We start from the raw sequence: 25,918 nt of genomic DNA, 5'->3' as shown, positions 1-25,918 counted from the left end.
AGGGGGGCAATGGGGCCAGTTACACCAGAGATGAGTTTGGCCCATTCATGGCTTTGCATTCTGAGATGAATTACAAGTTCAGCCATAGCGTGGGTGTGATGAGCAACCCTTGTTCTTTATCTCATTGGGGAAATGGTGCGTTCTATACAAGACACCTGTCTGCAGAAAACAGAGAATGAAACAGCTGTTTACACTTCTAGAAAGTTCTCCTGAATAATACAGGATCCAAAACAAACAGAATGATTAAATTAGATTTTTCTTTTTCGATTGTCCGCATAAGCAAATGAGAACAAACTATACAAGCATCTAATTTCATAAAAATATATGAGTCTAATCTACACTGATACAGGCAGATTCTCTCAGTCACACCGTTGTAAATCCAGAGTGACTTTGCCAAATTCAGTGGAATTACTTCACATTTACACTAGTGGACCTGAGCCCAGAATCTGGAACTTTAGGGTCACATCATCAGGACTAGCCAATGGTCCTCTGGGGTCATTCTAGCAACCAGGGATCGCTGGAGAGCAAAGGAATGCCATCTAAGCTCTGTTTTCCTTGACCATACCCCATACGCTAAGGGTGATGTACTTGTGGCTAGGCTGATCCTACACTGGAGAATTGGTCCCGGGTCTGTTACAGTCTCTTCAGTGGCTGTTTTGTTTCAAGCAGCACAAACTTGCAATCAGATTTCTGAATCAAAAGGTTTTGGCTCGGCCGGGGAGCATCGTGCACGAGGTGGGAGGCCCTCACAGTTCTAGCTCCCCTCTGCTTACAATGATGGGGAAAATGTCAGTAACTTTACACTTGGGATTACATGTTGCTTTATAAAATTCCTGATGTTAAGGTTTATTCCCAAATGTAGGGAACTTGGGCCAAATTAATCTCTGGTATACATCTATTGACGTCAGTGGGCTTACATCAGGCTATGCATTTGTGTCCTTTATGTTTGTATTCATTTGTTGTACCTTGTTAAGAATATGGATAGGAGGCATTTTCTCCTGCAAGAAGTACATCAGAAAGAAAGAAATGCTTTGCAATCTGTTCCTTCGTATACTCAAATAGGAATCAGAGTGTAGCCTTGCCCTATCCCCTGTGTCTTTTGAAACCTGATCCTGTCTATCTCATCATTTAGCCCTCCTTCCTCACGGCACACCAGTTCTTTGACAGTACCTCCTGATTAGGGCTAGGCAGGGTTCTCTTTGGAGCTCATTAAAGCCAATCCTTGTTTTTCTACACTGAGTGCTAGTACAGGTAACATGAGGCTCCCTCTCCTTCTGCAGGAGCTGAGCATGCCTGCTTGTTCCCAGGCACTGCTAGACTGCTGCTTCACCTCTGCATTATAAAAGAGTTATCATCTATGGTAGAACATACACCCATTGGTTCTTTCCCACCTGTCTCAGATATTTTCCTTCAGCTTTAAGCAAAGTATGTTCCTTCCAAGAAACACTGATCAAAAGTGAGAGCTTAAATTCCATTTAAAAAAAATCCAATTGGCCTGAAACAGGAAAACTATGTGCTGTACTTTGGAAAGGGAAAAAAAGTGACATGCCCTTTAAAGGTATATTGTCTCATCCAAAGGTTAAACACTAGAAAGCCCTGGAGAGTCTTTATCACTGGACAAATCACTTGTTTGACCTTAATAGTCTACTACTAAAAGACAACAGCAAGAATATCCTCTAAAGACCTGCCTATCTGTATCATTTAATGAGTGTGTGCTAGATCAGCCCCTTATGTTTCTCATCTGGCTTTTGGGCCAGGCTGACCTTTTTACAGCCAAAGACGCCCTCATTAAGACAGCTGATCTCTTAGTAAATGTTACGGCTTGTCAGGAAGAGCTTTAATGCACCGTAAGTGTCTGTGAAACAGTCGTGTAACAGCCTCGCACAATTTCCTGCATCAGTACCCTTTAAATGTCAACCTGCCTGAAGGAATGAGCTGTGGAATTCCATTAGCCTCCATCATTAAAGTATATTTGCAGAGATTAATAATAAAACTTCAGAGGTGATATTAATACATAAAAGGTATTCTCAGAGAGAGAAATATGTCTGTTTTTAACTATCACCATAGCAATGAATGGGATTTCAGAAGATAAATATTTTTGTATTGATATATATTTATGTTGCTACTCAGAAATTCTCTGTGCTGTAGAGAGCATGGCTTTGATTTGAGAACACAGGAAAGGTAGGGAATTAAAAAAAAAAGGTTTGCATTTTACTGTTGTCCTTTTATAGACTCATACAGCAGACGAGCTCAATCTTAAATTTAATTTTTGCAAGAAAGATTATGGTTAAAGATGTACAATTCTCTTCAATTCTCTGTATCAAGGAAGTACAGTCCATAGACCGGGACACTTCATTCATTTTTAGCATGCTATCTAGCTTATTTTACAGCAATATGACAAGTGAACTGACATGTATGAGGATATCACTGCACTTTTTAGTTCAAGTTTAACTCTAAGAAGTCGTAAAGATGCTCCTACAAAACAGCCACTATTTTGCAGGATACTAAATTCTGAGCTACCACAGCTAAGTATTCTTTTAGGGTGGGATTTTTAAAAGCGCTTTGGCATGATTCATAAAAGGATGAATCCGTGATGCATAAACCAATCTCAAAATCCATTTCTCTCTGTATCCGCATTTGTAAAACACAGATCCCACCCTGTACCTGCGGTTGCTAAACAGCAAATATATCCGAGGACCGTAATAAAATTCTACTTATGTTTTCCATTTTGTGCTGTAATGTGATATCATGAAGTTGACAGAGGGGAACATAAAACAAAAACCGACACTCTACCAAAATTTCAAGAAAGATATTTTGAATAGGTCTTTTAATTTCAAACACAAATTAGTCAAAAAACTGAGAAAAAATTCTAGCTGCCAATAAGACTTAACCCTAAAAATTTGAGAGAGTACAGATTTCTGTTTGACTTACAAGGGAGCAGGGGCAGGTTGGAGGAAGGCAAAATGAGCCTCATAATAGGAACCCAGTTGTATGTTAACTACACAGAGATTACTGTAATAGACCATTTTTTCTACATCCTTACCCTGGTAAAAAGTGCTGTAAAACACAGCAGCTTAAGCGTTAGCTCTAAGACTAGCCCCCAGCTAGGTGGGTGCTGTAGCCATTACCTACTCAACTGGCCACAGGGCCTCTCAACCAACTTGCTCTACATCTCTGTCTTAGTTGCCTCATCGGCACCTAAAGGGGGAGATTTTCAAAGGCATTGACTTTCAGTGGGAGGTGGGTACCTAACTGACCTTTGTGCCTTTGAAAATATCCTCAAATTGTTAATAATAAGGCTAAGAGCTTCAGATGGCAAGTGCTATAGCAGTGCAATATATTGTTATTGCCATTTATTTATCAGTCAGTGGACTGGATTGGGCTGTTGATTAGCCCAGGAGTTTGAGGGTTTCCAGTTTTCCTCCAGATAGGCCTGATCCAACTGACGTCAATGGAAAGACTCCCGATTTCACTGGGTTTAGAATCAGACCCTATATACCTAAGGATGTAACTAATACAATTTATTATGCTTTGAAATTGTGGCAAAGCACTTCTATGTCGGCACACCCCATGAGAATATTCAAGAGGGAATAACTGTGCATTGGTAAAGTTAACAGGCACCAAAGCCAGGAGCTGCATGGTTTGATGAGACATTTTAGCGTCACTGAAAAGTTAGCTGGAAATGCCATGGGGAGGAAACAGGACGACAGACTCTTACCTGGTCAAGTTTGTTGTAGAAATCTATACTTGCTGCACACAGGTACCTCCCGAGCAGTGTGGCATGGGTAGTAAAGACTGTGGCAACAGGAAGTTTCCTAAATCGAGAGAGGATTAGCCCAGCACCTGCCTGCCATTCATGAAAGTGAGCAATCAAGTTGGGCTTGTCATCAAACTGGCTGGTGAGCTGAAAACAATGTGAAAGGACACATGTGAAGTGCACTGCCTCCTGCTTATCACCCCCTTCTCAGCAGCCCCCAAGTGTCTGCTTACTTCTGAATGAAAAAAAATCCTATAGCATTCTACTTGACCACAGCCCTGACCAGTCGGTAGAGATGGTTGGCTGTGAAGAGAAGTACATGCTGCACCATGTCCTCCAGTGGCACGCTCACCCAGGGAGCTCTGAGAAACACAATCTTTCATTGTTCTTTATATTTTCTCTTTTGCTATTAGACCCCAGTTTAAGAAAACCATAAGTGACTCAGTGTTAATTGTTTGAGGGAAGATAGAATCTGGCAACTTTGGGAAGTAAATTGCCCTTGGCTTTCTGTGTGGAGGCAAGGACAGTTTGAGAGTGATCACCTGGTTGCTGCTCATTGGTAGGGAGAGAGCGAGATCACTACACACAAAGTGGTGTCAGTAAGAACTCAGACACCCAATAAGAAACATAGGGTAGAAATGACATTAAAGTAACACCACATGCCAGACATGGCTTTCCGTGGAAAGAATGCAGTTGAACTGACCAACAGAACACTTTGAAATCAGAGATAAGCTACAGCTATGAATTTGGATCCAGACCAGGAGTGAAATTTCTTACCATTGGAGGGGAAAGTTTCAGATCTGTGGTTTCAGCACAATATATAATAGAGGAGTTACTGAAATTCCAAATTTGATTTGGATCTATATCAGATCCAGGTTTGAAGCCACTGTTGTTCTAGACTTTAAAACTGTACCTCTTTAAAGAACCAGGCAGTCAATGATCCAAAGATCAGTGCATCGTTGGCCTCTCTGTCATTAAAAGGGATTCCTATGTTGCATGCATCCCAGAATTCTCCTTTCCATCTGTCCAGATTCCAGGCTGCTGATCCTATGTCAAAGAGCATAACGTATGGGCTGCCTTCTATCAGCCATCTTCCAAAAAATACCTGTTAATTAGAAGCAGAGGTGTTAGCAGAAAAGGCCAATTTCTCAAGGAGTGGCCTAAACTGAGCCAGCAAATTTTGCATAGAAACCCGAATTTCATGAGCAGAAGCATTTGGGAATGACGTGGGTATTCCTGTGTGCACAAAATGGATATTTGGGGTTTCTCCTGGCAATGTGTGGAGGAAACCTAGTCCAAAACCAGGGGAAAAAATCCAAGAACAATTTTTCAAGATTTATTTTCCTGATATTTTTACTGAAAATTGAAAGATTTTAAGCCACTCTATAGTTGGTTGAAAAATGGGAAAAGAGATGTGAAAAAATCACTTTTTCTATCAAAATGATATTTGTCATTGATAGTTCAAAGCGGCAGAACTTTCAACCAACGCTAGTGATGATCACGTTTACTGACTTAAATGAGAGGTGTAGACGCTTGGCACTTTACAGGATTGGACCCTGGGAACCGTAACTGCCCACTTTTTACACATAACCTAATGGGCATTTGAGGTGCAATGTAAGGGTGCAAAATATCTATGTCCAATTTAGGAGGCTTGCTTGAAAATCTGGACCATGGGAGCCTTAGAACCTGATTCTCATTTACTCTAAGGCCTCCTCTACACAATCAAGTTGTACTGCTTAAATTACACTGGGATAGCTAAGGCTTACAACCCTCACTAAGTGTGCATGCAGTTATATTGATATAAAGATGCGTTATACCAGCATAGCTATTCCCGTACAGGAAGGGGAATAAGATATACCTGCCTAAGGGTATGTCTACACTATGAAATTAGGTCGAATTTATAGAAGTCAGTTGTTTAGAAATTGTTTTTATAAGGTCGATTGTGTGTCCCCACACAAAATGCTCTAAGTGCATTAAGTCGGCGGACTGTGTTCACAGTACCGAGGCTAGCGTCGACTTCCGGAGCGTTGCACTGTGGGTAGCTATCCCACAGTTCCCGCAGTCTCTGCTGCCCATTGGAATTCTGGGTTGAGATCCCAATGCCTGATGGGGCAAAAACAGTGTCGCGGGTGATTCTGGGTATATGTCATCAGGCCCCACCCTCCCTCCCTCCCTGCCATGAAAGCAACGGCAGACAATCGTTTTGCGCCTTTTTTCAGTCCAAACGCCATAGCACTGGGATCATGGAGCCCGCTCAGATCACTGCGGCAATTATGAGCACTTTAAACACCACACGCATTATCCTGGAGTATATGCAGGACCAGAACCTGCCAAGGCAAAACCAGGCGAGGAGGTGACGGCAGCGCGGCGACAAGAGTGATGAGGAAATAGACATGGACATAGACCTCTCACAAAGTACGGGCCCCAGCAATGTGCAAATCATGGTGTTAATGGGGCAGGTTCATGCCGTGGAACGCCAATTCTGGGCCAGGGAAACAAGCACAGACTGGTGGGACCGCATCGTGTTGCAGGTGTGGGATGATTCCCAGTGGTTGTGAAACTTTCGCATGCGTAAGGGCACTTTCATGGAACTTTGTGAGTTGCTTTCCCCTGCCCTGAAGTGCCAGAATACCAAGATGAGAGCAGCCCTCACAGTTGAGAAGCGAGTGGCGATAGCCCTGTGGAAGCTTGCAACGCCAGACAGCTACCAGTCAGTCCGGAATCAATTTGGAGTGGGTAAATCTACTGTGGGGGCTGCTGTGATCCAAGTAGCCAACGCAATCAAAGAGCTGCTGGTATCAAGGATAGTGACTCTGGGAAACGTGCAGGTCATAGTGGATGGCTTTGCTGCAATGGGATTCCCTAACTGTGGTGGGGCAATAGACGGAACCCATATCCCTATCTTGGCACCGGAGCACTAAGCCAGCGAGTACATAAACCGCAAGGGGTACTTTTCAATGCTGCTGCAAGCACTGGTGGATCACAAGGGACGTTTCACTAACATCAACGTGGGATGGCCGGGAAAGGTACATGATGCTCACGTCTTCAGGAACTCTGGTCTGTTTCAAAAGCTGCAGAAAGGGACTTTCTTCCCAGACCAGAAAATAACCGTTGGGGATGTTGAAATGCCTATAGTTATCCTTGGGGACCCAGCCTACCCCTTAATGCCATGGCTCATGAAGTCATACACAGGCAGCCTGGACAGTAGTCAGGATCTGTTCAACTATAGGCTGAGCAAGTGCAGAATGGTGGTAGAATGTGCATTTGGACGTTTAAAAGCGCTCTGGCGCAGTTTACTGACTCGGCTAGACCTCAGCGAAACCAATATTCCCATTGTTATTACTGCTTGCTGTGCACTCCATAATATCTGAGAGAGTAAGGGGGAAGACATTTATGGCGGGGTGGGAGGTTGAGGCAAATCGCCTGGCCGCTGATTACGCGCAACCAGACACCAGGGCGGTTAGAAGAGCACAGCAGGGCGAGGTGCGCATCAGAGAAGCTTTGAAAACCAGTTTCATGACTGGCCAGGCTACAGTGTGAAAGTTCTTTTGTTTCTCCTTGATGAACCCCCCACCCCCGGTTCACTCTACTTCCCTGTAAGCTAACCATCCTCCCCTCCCTCCTTCGATCACCGCTTGCAGAGGCAATAAAGTCATTGTTACTTCACATTCATGCATTCTTTATTAATTCATCTCCCTATTTGTGTGATAACTGCCAAGGTAGCCCGGGAGGGGTGGAGGAGGGAAGCGCCGGGTGGGGTGGGGGACGAGATAAGTACAAGGACACACTGCACTTTAAAACTTATTGAAGGCCAGCCTTCTGTTGCTTGGGCAATCCTCTGGGGTGGAGTGGTTGGGTGGCCGGAGGCCCCCCCACCACGTTCTTGGGCATCTGGGTGAAGAGGCAATGGAACTTGAGGAGGAGGGCTGTTGGTTACACAGGGGCTGTAGCGGCGGTCTGTGCTCCTGCTGCCTTTCCTGCAGCTCAACTATACGCTGGAGCATATCAGTTTGATGCTCCAGCAACCGGAGCATCGACTCTTGCCTTCTGTCAGCAAACTGACGCCACCTAGCCTCTTCAGCCCGCCACTTGCTCTCTTCAGCCCGCCACCTCTCCTCGTGTTCATATTGTGCTTTTCTGCACTCTGACATTGTCTGCCTCCACGCATTCTGCTGTGCTCTGTCAGCGTGGGAGGACATCTGGAGCTCTGAGAACATGTCATCCCGAGTGTGCCTTTTTCGCCTTCTAATCTTCACTAGCCTCTGCGAAGGAGAAACATTTGCAGCTGGTGGAGGAGAAGGGAGAGGTGGTAGTTAAAAAGACATTTTAGAGAACAATGGGTACACTCTTTCACGTTAAATCTTGCTGTTCACATTACACAGCACATGTGCTTTCGTTACAAGGTCGCATTTTTCCTCTTATATTGAGGGCCTGCCGGTTTGGTGTGAGAGATCACTCACGCAGTGCCAGGCAACAGAATTCGGCTTGCAGGCAGCCATGGTAAGCCACAGTCTTTTGGCTTTTTTAACCTTCATAACGTGTGGGAATGGTTTCAAACAGCAGCGCCCTCATTTCCCATACCAAGTGGCCGTTGGGTTGGCCATTTAAAATGGGTTTGCAATTTAAAAGGAGGGGCTGCGGTTTCTGGGTTAACGTGCAGCACAAACCCAACTAACCCGCCTCTCCTCCCCCTCCCCCCAATTCTCTGGGATGATCACTAACAGCGGGGAACATTTCTGTTCAGCAGAGCAGGAACAGGCACCTCTGAACGTCCCCTTAATAAAATCACCCTATTTCAACCAGGTGACCATGAATGATATCACTCTCCTGAGGATAACAAAGAGAGATAAGGAATGGATGTTGTCTGCATGCCAGCAAACACCGGGACCATACGCTGCCATGCTTTGTTATGCAATGATTTCAGACTACATGCTACTGGCCTGGCGTGGTAAAGTGTCCTACCATGGAGGACGGAATAAGGCAGCCCTCCCCAGAAACCGTTTGCAAAGGCTTTGGGAGAGCTTTCTGGAGATGTCCCTGGAGGATTTCCGCTCCATCCTCATACACATTAACAGACTTTTCCAGTAGCTGTACTGGCCGCGAATGCCAGGACAAATTAATCATTAAACACGCTTGCTTTTAAACCGTGTGTAATATTTACAAAGGTACACTCACCAGAGGTGCCTTGTGTGCCCTCAGGGTCTGGGAGCACGCCTTGGGTGGGTTCGGGGGTTACTGGTTCCAGGTCCAGGGTGAAAAACGTATCCTGGCTGTTGGGGAAACCGGTTTCTCCGCTTCCTTGCTGTGAGCTATCTTCCTTGTCCCCAGAACCCGCTTCCGTGTTTCGTGATTCTCCATTGACGGAGTCAAAGCACAGGGTTGGGGTAGTGGTGGCTGCACCCCCTAGCATGGCATGCAGCTCAGCGTAGAAGCGGCATGTCTGTGGCTCTGCCCCGGACCTTCCGTTTGCCTCTCTGGTTTTGTGGTAGGCTTGCCTTAGCTCCTTAATTTTCACACGGCACTGCTGAGCGTCCCTGTTATGGCCTCTGTCCTTCATGCCCTTTGAGACTTTTTCTAATGTTTTGGCATTTCATTTACTGCAACGGAGTTCAGCTAGCACTGATTCGTCTCCCCATATGGCAAGCAGATCCCGTACCTCCCGTTCGGTCCATGCTGGAGCTCTTTTGCGATCCTGGGACTCCATCATGGTTACCTGTACTGATGAGCTCTGTGTGTTCACCTGGGCTCTCCACCACGCTGGGCAAACAGGAAATTCAAAATTTCAAGGGCCTTTTCCTGTCTACCTGGCAAGTGCATCTGAGTTGAGTGTGCTGTCCAGAGCGGTCACAATGGAGCACTCTGGGATAGCTCCCGGAGGCCAATACCGTCAAATTGCATCCCTACTATCCCAAATCCGACCCGGAAAGGCCGGTTTCAGCGCTAATCCCCTCGTCGGAGCTGGATTAAAGAAATCGATTTAAAGAACCCTTTAAGTCGAAAAAAAGGGCTTCGTCGTGTGGACGGGTCCAGGCTTAAATTGAGGTAACGCTGCTAAATTCGACCTAAAATCGTAGTGTAGACCAGGCCTAAGGCATCTTTATACTGGTATAACTGTGTCCATCTTAGGGGCTGTACCAGTATAATTGTTTCAGTAAAAATGTCACCCCTCTAACTGAAACAGTTATACCAGTACAAAAATTGTATAGAGCAGGCCTGAAAGCCCAATCCTCATTAACTCTAAGGCCCACATTCGGCAGCACACTCACCACGCACCACTGTCACTGCACGTGCTCCTAGGGCCCCTCTCAGATCCAGGAAGACCCCTCATCTCCCCTGTGGTGGGTGCCGGGAGGGGCTGCCATCACATGTACGCCTCCTCCCCTGCTGCTGCCCCTCACTGTAGCCTCATTGGGGGTGGGGTATGGGGCTGCCCTTTGCCCACTGTGGGGCAGGACCGGTGACTGCAGGTGGGGGGGCCCCCTGTGCTGGTGGAGGGTCCTGCCAGAAAAGGGAAGAGTCCAAGGCGGAAGGACAGGGTCAGGGTCAGCCTGCCCTGACACAAGTGGTTGGGGGGCACTAGGACCCTGCGGCGGCAGTTGATGTTGGGAGCCACATGGGACAGCCACCAGCTTGAGGCAGGGACGCTCTGAGGCCAGGGAGAGGTGTGCGGGGGCAGCAAGTGGGGGTCGGGGACACTCGGGGGAGGCGCATGGGGGTGGCAGGCGGGGCCAGGGGAGAGACCCAGCCCCAAACATTGGTGGAACCGAGCCCCCAGGCCCTGAATATTGCTGGAGCCTGGGCACCACAGGCCCATATAACTCGCCACCCCTGTCTGGAGCATAGAAGTGAATCTGGCCTAAAAGTCTGTAGTTATTGTCCATTCAAAAGAGAGTTTGCTAGATGGCAGAGACATGTCTTTGTAATCAGTAGTAGGTTTATATTTATAAACCTTGGTAACTAATTAACTTTATGAAAAGTTACACTAAAACCAGAAGCAGCCGCTAAATTAGGAACATCACTCTGTACTACTATCTGAGGATTACCAAATCCCTTACAAATATCAATGTGTTATAGCCTGGTTCCACTCTGAAAAATAGGCTTTGCAAAAAGTGGCATCAAGGGACTCCAAGTCTATTGACTCTTGATGGTTTCCAGGTCAGGATTGCACAGTTTACAAATCAAGAGATTATTTTCCCTCAGCTGATAGCCCTGCATATTCCACCTGGAATCTGAGAGGCAAATTTTCTCTCTTGGGCATCAGCACCAGTAATAAAGATTCTATAGGCCACACCAGACCCTCTCCTATCCTTGTGTAATTCCCTTGTTATCAATGGGTTTGCACAGGTGTAACTGTTTGGAATTTAGTAAACAATTCTGCTGCTGATTCACTGGAAGGAAAAGAATCTACACCACCTGTGTGAAGGAAGTGAAGCATTACTGTCTCCATTTTACAGCTGGGGAAACTGAGACACAGAGCTACGACAAGATATGACTGAGATTACGCAGGACATGTTTGTCCAAACTGGAAATGGAACTCAGATCCACCAGGTCCTAGCTTTGTGCACTGATTACAAAAAACCTCTTTTTTCGGGACTAAGAATGAATGCAACACCTATGATAAGCACCATACTAAAATGAGGGGACTGCACACTATTTCCAGAGCTAAATTGGCCTTAGAAAGCAGGTTCTTTGTCAGCAGATAACTTTTTTAATACCACTGTGGTTCTGCTATATCTAGCTTTCAAACCTGCCGTAGTGAAACCACAGTATGGTGAAATGCTATTCCCTTTCAGAGTTTATTCAGCAGCAAGAGAAGGCCAAATGCAATAAAAGAGAATTACACAACAGTTCAGTCAACCTAAGGTCAAATTATGTCTACTGAAATCTCACTGTATTTAGGGACTGGCAAAGTAAGTCATTAATCCAATTAAGTAGACTTGCAGATAAATGACTCTTAAAACATATAATTGGATAAACTGGTTCTCTCTCAAAAATAACCTTTAATGAATTGACTTTGCTACTCTAACGCTAAGTTAATGGCTCTGAGCCTTTCCTATTGGGACATTGACCAGGACTACAGAGTCAAGTGGAATGGCAAGAGCATTAACCAAAATTGTAATCTCCTCAGCGTCAGCTTAGTTGCCATAGGGAGCAGTGGCAGATCTCATTTACCTGACACCCCTGGCCTTTCAATGTGTCCACTGCCTTTTTAATTGCTGGGTTCGGAGGCTCGCACACCTCTACCTGAGTCTTCACGTTGTGCTCAAAGTAGGGACCAATCAGAAAATAATTTTCACCCCATTCGTCAGTTGTAATTTTGGCTTTTGTCTGGATCACAGTGTAGATGCCACCAACTGTAAAAGAAATCATAAGAGAGTATCATATTGAGATGGGTATAAGGTGCAAAATTCAGATCCAGGGTCAAACCTACCTGGCGGTATGGGTCAGGTCCACCTCCAGTTTAATTACTTTTCGTATTCACAATTCTGGGTGAAATCCTGGCCCTAGTAGTGAAGTAAATGGGGGGTTTGCCATTAACTTCAATAGGCCCAGAATTTCATCCCCTGTATTTAAAAATGGGATGTTCTCATATCCAGACCTCATGTGGTAATTAAATGTTAATCCCATAGCACTTTGCCTAAGAGTGGGAGAGTTAGCTAAATATCCTAGCTAAATATCAATTGGGTCATTATATGTGACCTCCCCAAAGTTCTTCTATATGGACACAGTATACTTTCCACCCTCAACTGTTATTATCTGTTACACACCAACTGCTTACTATTCTATTCTATCTGGTTTTTTATGTCATGCCCACTTATGTGGAATCAGCGCATTGTGTTATTCTCATCCTTATGTCTGGCTGTCCCCTATCGATAAAGCACACAACAAAAATTTTGGATGGGCACATCCCTGGAAAGTTCAGATTGGGGGGATTCAAACACTATGGCTCAGGGCCATTCCTATATTTTCTATTGCCTAATCTAGTGGTTGGCTATAGGGTATACCTAAACTTTTTGCTTTGGCAGTTGTCATTTTTAAAGCTAGTTCCTTGTGATGAGGATGCCTGCACATTGAGAATTGGACTGACAAACCCCAATTTATTACACACAAGCCACTAGAAAGCATCAGGCAGTAGTGACTTTCAGCTGCTACTGACCTGAGCTGGATTTGAAATAATGTCTTTAAAGATAAAGGCACTGTATTCCATCACTAACACAAAAAGCCCTTAATGTTTTAATTTCTATAACATCTTCCACTGATCTCAATGTCTACAACACCTTTCACTGGTATGTTACACATTATATACACAAATAACATACTAAACAAGTAAAACACAATACCACATTAGCAAGTAAATAACAAAGTTAACAGATCATTAGAATGAAAGGACAGAGACAGGAGTGCAGATCTTTTATGGGAGGGAATTCCACCATACCATGGACCAAGATGAACAGAAGCATAGTGTTTAGATGCAACAAAAGGAAAGGAAGGAGGAAGAACAGATAAATCAAAGTCTAGGTATAAACTACATGCCAGAGACCCGATTCACTACTGCATCAGTCCAGTTTTACACTGGCTTAGCTTCACTGAATTAAATTGAAATAAGTCAACAGTGAATAAAGCCCAAGGGGCATACCCAGGAACCATATTTAACATATACGAGGGAGCTGAAGATCAGAGAGGTTTAAATAATTGCAACAAAATTAACCTAATAGCCACTATATGTTTTGAACTGACCCAAATGCAGAAGCCAAATGAGCTACTAGAACTGTATTGTAATGCCCCGACTGTGTCATGAATTATTTGCTAAGGCTATAGATGTTTTATAAGGGCCCAATGCTGTGATTCTTTCTAAATATTAAGGGCCAGATTTTTAAAGGTATTTTACAAATCTGACCCTTCATTTACCATGAAGCCAATGGGAGCTGAGGTTGCTCAGCACTTTGGAGGATTAGGTCCATGATTAATTAAAATGGATCAGCTGACATCTGCCGCAAACCGTTTGCCAAATCTGATTTCCCTTCAGTACTGTGGAATTTAACATTTTTAAATTGTGCCCCTATAGAATGCATGTACAGCTGATGAACATATGAACAGGCCTCTGGGCATGCAAATCAATTAATTGGAAACTTTCAGACTGGAAATAAGCTGTACATTTTTATCTGTGAAGGTAATTAACGACTGCAACAGTTTACCAAGGGTACAGTGATTCTCTATCACTTGCAAATGTTAAATCAGCGTTGGATGTTTTTCTACAAGTTCTGCTCTAGGAATTATTTTGGGGAAGTTCTGTGGCCTGTGTTATACAGGAGTTCAGACTAGATGGTCACAGTGGTCCGTTCTGGCCTGGGAATCTATGAATGTATGAAAAAGTATAGATATAAATGCAAACTAGATAATTGTAAGTTTTATGTGCACACTTAAAAGTTAGCCCCTACATTAAAATCCTGTTCTTTAAAAATAGCCCGCCTTGTGAGGAGTGCAAACAAGGAAACATCTGAAAGACTGAAGATCCATAGAGTCATAACTAAAACAAAATCATGTTATGGTGCTTATCAACCATAGCATTTAGGTCTTACAATAAAAATAATGCAGCTAAAATTTCATAAAATAAATATGAACAATTATTAAAATTGATCATAATGCAACAAAAGAAGAGTCTTTGCTCATGTTTAAAAATGTCGGTAGCAAATCTATAGCTCAGATGGTGACGTTGCAGAAATAAAGATATAGCCAGCCCCAGTTCTTCCCTTACAAGTCATTAGGACCAGAAACCTAAGAAGCTGGCCTGTACTCAACAGTCGATATGATGATTGTTTAATTTGGATCAGGATTTAGGCAGATCCTGTGTGGTGACACTGTGCAGCACAGGCTGGGTTCCTCAGTCTGCAAGCTGAGAGAGAGTGTACTGTATCTGAGTAATTTGTCTAAACACAGGAGTTGCATCTCGAACTATACTGATATAGTTAAAGAAGTACAAATCCCAACTGTAGATTCAGTTATAAAAGTACTTTTGTTGATACCCTTATTCCTGTAAGGGAATGGGAGTAAGTTATACTGATCTAAGGCACCTTTATCTGACCTCTGGTGTCCGTGCCTTGCATGCTGTAACGATCCCCAGAATCTGTGTTGGCAGGGGCTTTTTGTTCCTGGTAGGTTCAACCATGCCGGATTGGTCTGTGGGGGAGGGGCCAGACAAAACAGACACCCTGGTCCTCCAGGTTGGGGTTAGGCACAGGGCTAACAACTCTGTCCAGTAAAAAACAAAATATGTTACAGAAACAGCGATGGCGAAATCGACCATTACTGTGTGAGATGGCCTTCAGGAGTCAACGACCTGTATGACTGCCAGTGGTGAAAGCTGAAAGGAAGCCACTGGCATGAAGACAAAAATAGGGTTACCATATTTCCACAATCAAAAAAGAGGACACTGGGGGGGGGGGTGAAGCCCCACCCTAGCCCCGCCCCCATCCACTCCCTCCCACTTCCCACCCCCTGACTGCCCCCCTCAGAACCCCAACCCCCCCCTGCTTCTTGTCCCCTGACTGCCCCAACCCTTATCCACTCGCATGGGTGGCAGGGTTGTAGAAATTTTGGTGGTGCCCAGAACCCCCCCCCACCTGCCTAAGGCTCTGGGAGGGGGGTTGGGTGGGGGGAGGAGGTCTGGGGTGCGGGTCCTGGGCTGGGGATTAGGGTGCAGGAGGGGTGCAGGTTCTGGGATAGAGTTTGGGTGCTGGGTGCAGACTCCGGGCTGGGGCAGGGGGTGGGTGTGCAGGAGGGGGTGAGGGGTGCAGGCTCTGGGATGGAGTTTGGGGGTGGGAGGTGGTGCAAAGGGAGGGGGTGCAGGCTTTGGGAGGGAGTTTGAGGGCAGGAGGGGGTGTGTGGGAAGGGGGGAGGGGGTTTGGGAGGGAGTTTGGGGATAGGAGGGGATGCAGGGGTGAGGGCTGTGGGTCTGAGGATGAGGGGTTCATGATGCAGGAGGGGGCTCAGGGATGGAGCAGAGGATTAGGGTGTGGGGGGATGAGGGCTGGGGCTGAGGGGTTTGGGATGTTGGAGAGGCTCAGGGCTAGGGTGGAAGGGCAGGGTAAGGGCAGCCTGTCTTCCCATTAGTAGATGGGGGACACTAGGACCCGGGGGCAGCAGACAAGGGAGAGGCAGGCGGGGCGGGGCCCACAGGGGGGGGGACGCGAGGAGGGGGGGTGGCAGGTGGAGGCCGGGGACCCATCCAACACTCCCCCGCTCCCTGACTGCCCCCCCCCCGGACTCCCCTTACCTACTCTGCCCAGTGGGTCGGTTTGGGTGTTACACAGGGCTGCAGACAGAGGGAGGGGGGAGCAGGGGAGGGCTCTGGCTGCTGGAGGCCAATGGGAGTGGGTCAATCGGCCCAGCCACCCAATCAGCAGCCGCACTCTGCATGGAAGGGAGGGAGGGAGGCGAGGGAGAAAAAACCCCCGGACATTTTAACCTTGTTACCAATTCCTCCTGGACGGCTATTTAGAGACGCAAAAGCCGGACATGTCTGGGGAAATACGGACGGATGGTAACCCTAACAAAAACCAAACTTGTTTTTTGGAATGAACAGACAATGTATGAAACAGGGAAGCTAGCTCAGATCACAACAGAGATGAGACGCTCCAGCTTACACATCCTGGGTGTCAGTGAGAGCAGATGGACGAGATCAAGAAGATTAACAGCAGCCTCGGGAGAAACTTTGCTGTATTCTGGATGGGATGATGGACACCATGAGGGTGTTGCCATCCTCTTGCCATCCCCAGAGTAGCAATAAGATGCACACCCAAAGGCAAGCGAAAACGAGGCCGCCTGAAAACAACATTACGAAGAGCTGTGGAAGCTGAGCTGAAAAACCTGGGGCACAATTGGGAAACCACAGAAAGACTTGCCAGAAACAGACAGGAGTGGAGTAGCTTCATTGCTGCCCTAAATGCCAGAGGTGTAATGGGAACATGATGATGATGAAGGCACCTTTATACCAGTATAACTGGCTCTATTCTAGGAGTTGTACTGGTATAACTATTTCATTAAAAAGATTGTACGCATAACCAAAATAGTTACACTAGTGCAAAACCTGTGTGTAGACTAGGTCTCAAGGAGTGACCCAACTGCCATTGACTTTAGTGGTGCAAGACTGGGCCCCGATTATCCAGCAGCCTCAGCAAAGAAGCTGTTTTCTGTTTCCTACACCTGAGTCCTGTTTCTTCTCTGTGGCAAAGGACCCAGTCTTGGGATCAGCATTATACTTTGGGAAGCAACCACTTAAAGGGCTACAGGGAGACATTTTCAAAAGGTAGGAATGGCATTGATGCACCCAATGCACACTGAAAGGTGCTGCCATTTCTATCTTTGAAAGCCTCTCCTTAAACTCAAGAAACACAACAGGAAGCAGCCAGTTAGGGAATGGAGCTGAGGGTAGGTTGCATCCTCTTGCTGCCAACTCCAATCACATTTCTGCTGATGCATTCTGCACCAGCTGCAGGTGATGGATCAGCTCCTTACGGAGCCCAGTACAGAGTTTGTTGTAGTAATCCCGATGCAACATCACCAAAGTATGCATCACGGTTACCAGGTCAGTGCGCGTCATTCCTAAGATGATAAAACTGGCTTTGACCATGTTAGCACGTGAAAGACTGGGAAGGTGTCGGTGACTAAGATGAACAAGGGGGAAAGAAGGGGGCTGATCATAGTGCACGCCTCATTCTGTGCTATGCTACATCATGTCAGTCTATCTGACAGTAGGGCAAGTACAATTGCAACGCATTGTTTTACTACCTTCATTACAATAAGGATTGAGAACTTTAAAAAAAAAAATAAGGTTTTGATTTTGAAGAATGCAGTAAAATCTGCAGAAAGAACTTGCCATGAAACCTGTGCATTATCTGGCCCCAGACATTTCAGTTGTCCCTCTGTTACCATGTGAGCATGTGACTCGTGAGGCACGGATGTCTCTGCATACATGTGTAAGAGAGCTGGGCATGGGCTACGAGTTCTATGGGCCCGTGGTGCCTGGGCACCAGGCACAATGGGCCCGGCTCCAGCACTGGTCTCTCCCTCAGCCCCACCTTTTGCCCCCGGGTGCCCTCCCCCACACGTCCCCCAGGCCATTTAAAACAGCCCGGGGCCCCCACTCATCACGGCAGTGCAGCAGAGCTGAGCGGCTTCCTGCCTGCTCGCTCCACGTGGCTGCCAGCCCCTGTCCTGCCCCAAGCACCCCTGAAGCCAATAGGAAGCTGCGGGGGCAGTGCCTGGGGGTAGCAGCACATGGAGGCACCCCAGCCCGCCCTGCCTAGGAGTCCGAGGTAAACGCCGCACCCCCCCAATCCCCTCCCAGAGCCTGCAACCCCCCTTTCCCACACACCCCCTCCCGCTCCCAAACTCCCTCCCAGAGCCTGCACCCCTCACCCCCTCCTGCACCTCCACCCCTTGCCCCAGCCCAGAGCCTGCACCCAGTACCCAAACTCCCTCCCAGAGTCTGCACCCCAGAACCCTCCCCCACCCAAACTCCCTCCCAGAGCCTGCACCCCTCACCCCCTCCTGCACTCCCACCCCCTGCCCCAGCCCAGAGCCTGCACCCAAACTCCCTCCCAGAGCCTTAGGCAGGTGTGGGGTGGAGTATGGGGGGGGCGGGCTCTGGGCGTTCTGGGCACCACCAAAATTTCTACAAACCTGCCGCCCCTGGGCATGGGAAGTTGGTACATGCAATTATATGCACGTGGAAGGTGCTGGACATGCCTCAAAGAAAAAGACAGGAGGGGAAGAGTTGACCAGTGGCTGGAGTAATTTATTATACATGGAAATTCCAGTTCATACCCTGAAGAGACGTCATACAAAGTTTCTTTCAAAAGGCACTGTTAGCTACTTTGAATTCACTGAGACTGTAAATAAGCAGTCCATTACTCACTCTATTGACTGCAGAATCTGGTTCAAAGTGAAAAATGGTTGGAAAACGTCAGTCTTTAATTAGTTTCAGAATTCCAATAAGCCTGCTGATTCTTTCCTAATATGGAGTTTTAGGGTATCAATTAAAACTCCTTCCCAATCAAATGAAATGTAACAAAACACCCCATGATTTTCTTGAGCAGTTTATACATGCTTCTGGCAGCAACATCTGAAAACCTATTTTCAGATGCCAGCTTTATAAAAACAATGAAATGAGAGATGGGCACAAATTTTGGATCTCAATCTCAAATTCCCCCAAATTCTAAGGTGTTTAGATCTGCTAGTTTTGGTCTGGCCCATTATAGAGATAGCAGGTTAGCTGCAAATTTTGGATACATGTCTAGTTTTGGATTCTGACATCCACTGAAGCTTAGTGTTATTCAGAACTCGATCTGAACTTTGTGGTTTGGGGCAATCTCTAGTTTAGGAGGCCACATACTTTAGCCCTAAAGTTACTCTCTGTTGACAGCATGTGTAGACTGAGTACAAAGTTCAGATTTATGCTTAGCGTACACTAAAATCAATGTCCCACCATTCCACTGAAAACATTTTTTTATGCAAATTGATATTAGTCTAGCAGTCCTCCCACTGACACTGGCAACTTAGGGCCAAATTCACCTGTTTATTGATGTGATACACCTCTGTGTTTTGATATTAACCTTCACCAAATAATAATGGGGGGTTTGCTGGAACTTACTTTTTTCCTTATTTTACTCTCCCTTCTCTTCCTTTTTTCTGTTCATTTGTTTTCTTTACTTCTTTCTAAACAACTAGTGTATCATCTGTCTGTTTCTATGTGTGCTTCAGAGCAGGTCAAAAAACATGCCAAGAAAAATTTCCAAGAAACAAAAATTAAGTTGTTCCAGTCAAAAGTATTCAGTTTTGACCACAAATTTTGAAATTTAATTTCAGTGGGGTAAAAATAAACAACCTCTCACATTTGTTTTTGCCTTTTTTTTTTTTTTTTAAATTCCCGCCTTTTCTAAATAGAGTAATAAGAGGGGAAAATAAATAAGTGAAATAAGAAAAGAAAAAGAAAAAGAAAAAACCCTCTCTCTCACTTATTTCCCTAACACAGAGAGAGAGAGAGAGGTTTTTCCCACTAAAACAAAAATTTTGAAATATTTTGTTTAGAATTTTTTTTTTAAAGGACGAAAAGGATGAAAACTGATTTTTTTATGAGAAAGTGTTTATTTAATTGAAAAGACATTTTTGTCAAACAAATTTTGCTGATTTTTTTTTTTTAAACCAGTTTTAGTTTTCATCCTTCCAGTCTAAATTCTCCTTCTTCTCATCTTTCTCCATGTTGTGCTCTTCCCATTCTATTTTTAAACTCCTAGGAGTTACTCAGATACTATAGTGGTGGGGTCATGCAAACCTAAATAAATAGATACATCAATTACATGCACACTATGTACCCACCACTCATTCACTTGAGTCCCTCACCCCAAAAAACTAATACAACCCCATCCCTGAAGGTGAGAGGGGAAAAAAGAGCTACAGAGGAACAGCTGATGGAAGGGAAGGAGCCAGAGAGATGGGAAGAAATGGTACACAGGGAAATGGAGGTAGAGACTGAAGCTGGTGTGTGGAATGGGGAATGAGCTCTTCTCCAGGCAACTTTGCTTTTTAAGATTAAAGGAACAATGTTCCAAGAGCACTGTAATGGGCCTGAATACCAAGCTAATGGGTTTATATTTAGGTAGTGATAAGAACTGGTCACCTGCCTAGAGGTTGTTTTTTGTTTGTTTGTTTGTTTTGAGCATTGTACCACTTTATATAAGACAGATCGAATAATACAGACAATATGCAAAGAGATGCTAATATAAATATTAATCAAACATCTCAATAAGTATAGTTATCAACTTCATAAAGTGATTAAAAACTTCCTCATCAAAGCAATGGAAGCCTCGCTAATCCAGGCGAATGACTATGGCAAGTAACAAAATTAGTCTGTAAGAGACAAATTCTCATCCTCCCTGAGCAGCTTGAGCAAATTGACTTTTGCCGAGGACATACAAGGAGGTTTAAAAGGACGGGGCAAGGATGATGAGGAAGGGGCAAGGATGATTGTGCAGCCTCTCCACGGATGCTGCTGCAGTCTTTATTAGTGGCCTATAATATCTATCTATTACACATTTCCACATGGGTACTATAAGGTGGGTGCACAACTGGTTGGAAAAGATTCCTCAGAGAGTAGTTATGAATGGTTTACAGTCAAGCTGGGAGAGCATATCAAGTGAGGTCCCAGAGGGATCTGTCCTGAGTCTGGTTCTATTCAATAATTTCATAAATGATTTGGATAATGGCTTAGAGAGTCGACTTATAACGTTTGTGGAGGATACCAAGCTGGGAGGGGTTGCAAGCTCTTTGGAGGACAGGATTAGAATTAAAATTGGTCATGACAAACTGGAGAAATGGTCTGAAATAAATAAGATGAAACTGAATAAGGATAAATGCAAAGTAGGACACTTAGGAAGGAATGTCCAATTGCACAAATATAAAATGGGAAAATGACTGCCTAGGGAGGAGTACTGCAGAAGAGGATCTGGCCAGGGGTTATTGTTGATCAAAACTAAACATGAGTCAATAATGTGATACTGTTGCAAAATAAGCAATCATTCTGGGTTATATTAACAGGAGTGTTGTAAGCAAGTAATTCTTCCACTCTACTCAGCACTGGTAAGGCCTCAACTGGAGTACTGTGTCCAGTGTCCAGTTCCAGGCACCGTACTTCGAGAAAGATGTGGACATATTGGCGAAAGTCCAGAGGACAGCAACAACCAACATGAATGATGAAAGGTCTAGACAACAAGACTTATGAGGAAAGATTGAAAAAAAAACTTGGTTTGTTTAGTCTGGAGAAGAGAGAAGTCTGAGGGGGGACATGATAGTTTTCAAGTATGTACAGGTTGTTACAAAGAGGAGGGTGATAATTTGTTCTCCTTAACCACTAAGAACAGGATAAGAAGTAATGGGCTTAAAAACAGAAAGGGAGATTTAGGTTAGAGACCTCGGGAAAAACTTGCTAACTGTAAGGGTAGCTAAGCATTGGAACAAATTAGCTAGGGAGGTTGCAGAATCTCCTTCATTGCAGGTTTTTAAAATCAGTAAACAAACACCTGTCATGGATGGTCTCTAGAAGATAATACTTAGTCCTGCCTCAGTGCAAGGGACTGAACTAGGAGACCTATCAAGGTCCCTTCCAGTCCTACATTTCTATGAATCTATTGAGGCTTTAGACAATAGATCCATGTAGTTTGTGGCCACTCTACATAATGCTCTGTCCTTTCCCTAGCTGGCACCAAAACCCTCCCTCCGTGCTACAGAGGAGAGAGCCAACGTGGAGCACTGCTTTGCAGCATGTAAGGTGCATGACTTCCATGGCCTGCCCCCCTTGTTTCACTTCCGCAATAGACATGTGCAGTTCTACTGCTTTCCAGGCCAGGAACCTTCTGCAAAAGGGAGTGATTTTCCCCTAAACAAACAAGCATAATAAAAAAAGCAAGGAAGCTCATGCATTACAAGTTACATTTTGCTCACTAAGTTGGATGGGTATCGTTCATTTTAAATTATTCATGATACGACTTCAAAGGACACTAGTATATATTGTGCTTACATTTGGGTGACTAGTTCTTGTTTACATCAATATTTATGGAAGAGTTTTGATTTGTGCAAATTTGGGCATTAGAATGCTAGAAATGCTCACTCTGCCACCCTACATCTAATATCTTTACTTGTCTGGGAACGAGGGTGTTAAATGGAGAAGATGAAAGACTACTGAGTGATTTCAAATAAATACAAGTGAGCTATCTCTCAGCATGAGCAGTAGCAAGGAGAAGAGCTATGAAGCGGGGAGGATCAGAAAGACCTACAGCACCAGAGATTTCTCCAGGAACTACTGCTGTTTATAAAAGTGAGGTCACCCTATCAGGAAACAGTATCAAAGCACATGACTTAGATGGCCCAAACACACAGGCAAAATATTCACTACTTGAAGGAGCACAAGCTACAAAGAGTTTGCAAAAAACATTTGCTCAAATATATATTAATATATCAAACATATAATAATTAGAACAAGTACTTCAAACCAGGATGCGTTAAGGGACAATTTGTAAGAAGGCTCTGATGTAAGGTAAAAAATTGTTTGCTATGGCTAATTCAATCAGTTCTAAGATTCAGGTTGACAAAGTATAAGGTCATTACTTGGTGAAACTATTAGCACATTCTGTTCAAACTTGTTGAGTTCCAAATAATTTAATTGGACTGGATTAGTAGGGTAAATCTGTGTAGCTTCACTGAGGTCAGCAAAGCTAAATCAATGAGAGTATGGCCCATTATGTGCTTTGTAAATGCACAGAAAGAATTTACACTGTGGATTTAAATTATACATTATATTGAACCCTTTGATTTAGCCAGATTTCTGCTGCCATCTACCTGTCAATTGCTTGCCATGCACACTGGTAAAAATAAGCCCTTTACTTGCAAAATACTCCAGGTAGAATGTTAACCCTAAGGCTATCTGTTCCTCTCACTTACATTTGTCCTTTAGGGTTCAGATGTTACAGATTACAATCTATTCCTCAACTAATCTTCTCTTTATTTATCCGCACAGGCAGCAAGATACACAATGTCAATCATTGACTCGTAGTAACTCATTTATGCTGCAACATTACTGTCTTTCCCCCTTTGCTGAACTCAAGTTGCTTTGTTGAAGTAGGACAGCTCTATTAGCACTTTAAATCTGAAGTTACTCTGGCAGAGAGGTCATATTAGCTGGAGCAATGTGCAGAGTTCAAATATGATCACATGCACCAACCGTGAAAGCTCTCATGCAATGTCTGCCTTTAGGCATGCTTGTAAATATTTGGCTAGATTTTTAACTGGTGTAAACTGATGCAGCCCCACTGACTTCTCGGTTCTACTCCTGACTTCAGCAGAGCTATGTCGATTTACACCAGTTGAGAATATGGCTTTCATTCTGCAAGGGAAGGTCGAAGAAAATCACTGCACTTGAATGTACTGTCTTACAAATGCTTATTTTCATGCTTTGCATTCCCAAAGATTTTGCATCAGTTAAAAAAATAAGTCTCACATACATATACAGCATAGCAATACAAAGAGAGTAACGGCCATATATCTACGCACACATATGCGCAACACTTACACACTCACCCATATTTTTGTGATTGGTGCCCAAAAGTCTGTACATGGACAAATACACATACATGAGTTACACACATGCATTCTGAATAAGCACACACAGATATAGCACATATACAATCACATATGCTTCCATGCTCACTCATGTACACAGAGTGACACACTTCTTTTGATACAATTTCCTAAGCTCTCCTTCTGAATAAAACATCTAGCTGCATTTATGAAGCATTCATTTCCACAGTTCCCACTTAATAACATTCGCATCCATTCCCTCCACACACACACACAAAAACCCCAAAACAATCATATTAACATGTAAAGTGCTGTACAGACCTTTATTGGTAACTTCCCAAGCGACTTCAAAGAGCAATAAATCCTCCACTGGCAGGTCTTCATCCTCCCACTGAGGAAGCCCATTAAGAGAGGTCACAGACAGTGATCTAACCAGAGGCATTTTGCTTCAGCGTTTAGCTCTTACAGTGCAGGCTGCAATCTTTATTAAATTTATAGTTATTTTTGTTTCTCTCTTTGGTTTTGATTGGCAAAATCTGCCTGAGAGCTGGGGTTGGCAGAGCAAATTTACTCCACTAGCTGGGAGCTAATGGGTTTAAACTGTCTGACTACAAGTATTAAACTGGCTCAGTGAAATCCCATGGACTTGCTAGGCAGCTGTTGGCAGAGATAGGAATTCAAAGCTGATCCAAGCAGGTCTTGGCTGTTCTGGGGGCAGGCCTCTTTCTCAGAGGGAGGCAAAGATCAGCATCAGGTTTCTCAGCCACAGCTTTCAATAGCCACCAGACTCAGGAATAAGTGAAACTCATCAGCACTTCCCCTAGGGAAGACCTATAAATTTGCCACCTGAGTTGAGCCCTGCCCCTTATGGCTCCCATCAAGACCCACCCCTTCATGTTACACTCACTGATCTCTATCATGCACCAGCACCTAACCAACATGATATCTAGGCACTTTCATGGATTTGGTTTCAGGGCTTTCAAATTTAAATATTTGTCATCACCTCTAACAAAAGTTCCAGGAGATTTAATTAAGTTTACCAAATCCACCTCCTTCTTCTGTTGCTTTGCTAGCCCTAGTTACCCCTAGCCCCACACACAGGCTTCTCTCTGGCTCTGCTAGGGTCCGACCCAAACTCCAATGAGGTTAATGAACTGGCTTTGGATCAGACCCCTAAGCCTGATTCAGTAAAGCACTTAAACACATACTTAACTTTAACAACATGCTTGAGTGTTTTCCTGAATACAGGTGATTTCCTGAATCAGGGCCCTAATTCCTCCACTGGAGTTTCACTCTAGTTTTCTTAGCACTCATGCGTCTCTTTTTCTGGCTTCCTTCTGGCGTGGTTTTATTTAAGTTCTATAGTAATGATCTGGAAGAAGAACTAAATAAAACCTGCATTAAATTCACAGATATATTAAATAGTATGGTCTAGTAGTTTAAAAAAAACTAGGACTCGTCTCTAAGTCAAGTTTCAGGGATCTATTCCACCCTCTCCAATGATTCACTTTGTGTCTTTGTGTCTCTGAATAAGTCATTTCTAACTCAGTTTCCCTATCTGCAATATAAGGGCGTCAAATAATACATCTCAAGGGAGATAGTGAGACTAACTTCAGAATGTTTGTCCAGTATTTTGGAATATTTGCAAGTATTTAAGTACAAATTACATTAAAATAATAATGTTATTACAACTGTGATTATTTAAATAAACCAGGTGTTATTATTAATACTTATTGTTTATTTATTCACTGTAAACGTGTAGGGACAAAAACTAGTCAAAGTTTCAATAAAAAAAAGAACGTCCAATTTTTCCCCATTTCTCAGCAAGCTATGGAACTACTGGTCAACGTCTTTAAAAGTGCAAAATGATGATGAAAGTTGTCATCAAAATTTTATAGTTCAATTAAAAAGAAGGAGGAATAATCATGAAAATTCACATGTTTTTTCTGTTTTGTGACAAGCTCTAGTGATCACAGATTTTAAAAAAATATCCTAGGGATGTAGAATGGTTAAAGATACAGGTGTGACATA

The 25,918-nt window shown here is 44.3% G+C and overlaps 1 protein-coding gene across 1 annotated transcript in view; it reads right to left on the bottom strand.

Annotated features, from left to right (window-relative positions):
- The window catches only part of GYS2 (glycogen synthase 2), a 74,593-nt gene extending 49,900 nt beyond the window's left edge, over window positions 1-24,693 (bottom strand). The window contains exons 1-4 of the mRNA XM_024196330.2: window positions 24,209-24,693; window positions 11,930-12,111; window positions 4,671-4,862; window positions 3,719-3,904 (exon numbers count right to left, since the gene is read on the bottom strand). Coding sequence (XP_024052098.2) covers window positions 3,719-3,904; window positions 4,671-4,862; window positions 11,930-12,111; window positions 24,209-24,329 — 681 coding nt within the window. The 5' untranslated portion in view covers window positions 24,330-24,693. The remainder of the gene's footprint in view (window positions 1-3,718; window positions 3,905-4,670; window positions 4,863-11,929; window positions 12,112-24,208) is intronic.
- Between the last annotated feature and the right edge of the window lie 1,225 nt (window positions 24,694-25,918).

This window comes from Terrapene carolina, unplaced genomic scaffold, assembly GCF_002925995.2.
Source record: "Terrapene carolina triunguis isolate 2854851 unplaced genomic scaffold, T_m_triunguis-2.0 Scaffold112, whole genome shotgun sequence".
In the NCBI taxonomy this organism is placed as follows: domain Eukaryota; kingdom Metazoa; phylum Chordata; order Testudines; family Emydidae; genus Terrapene; species Terrapene triunguis.
The sequence above is the reverse complement of the archived record's forward strand: the minus strand, read 5'-3'. Positions and strand labels throughout refer to the sequence as shown.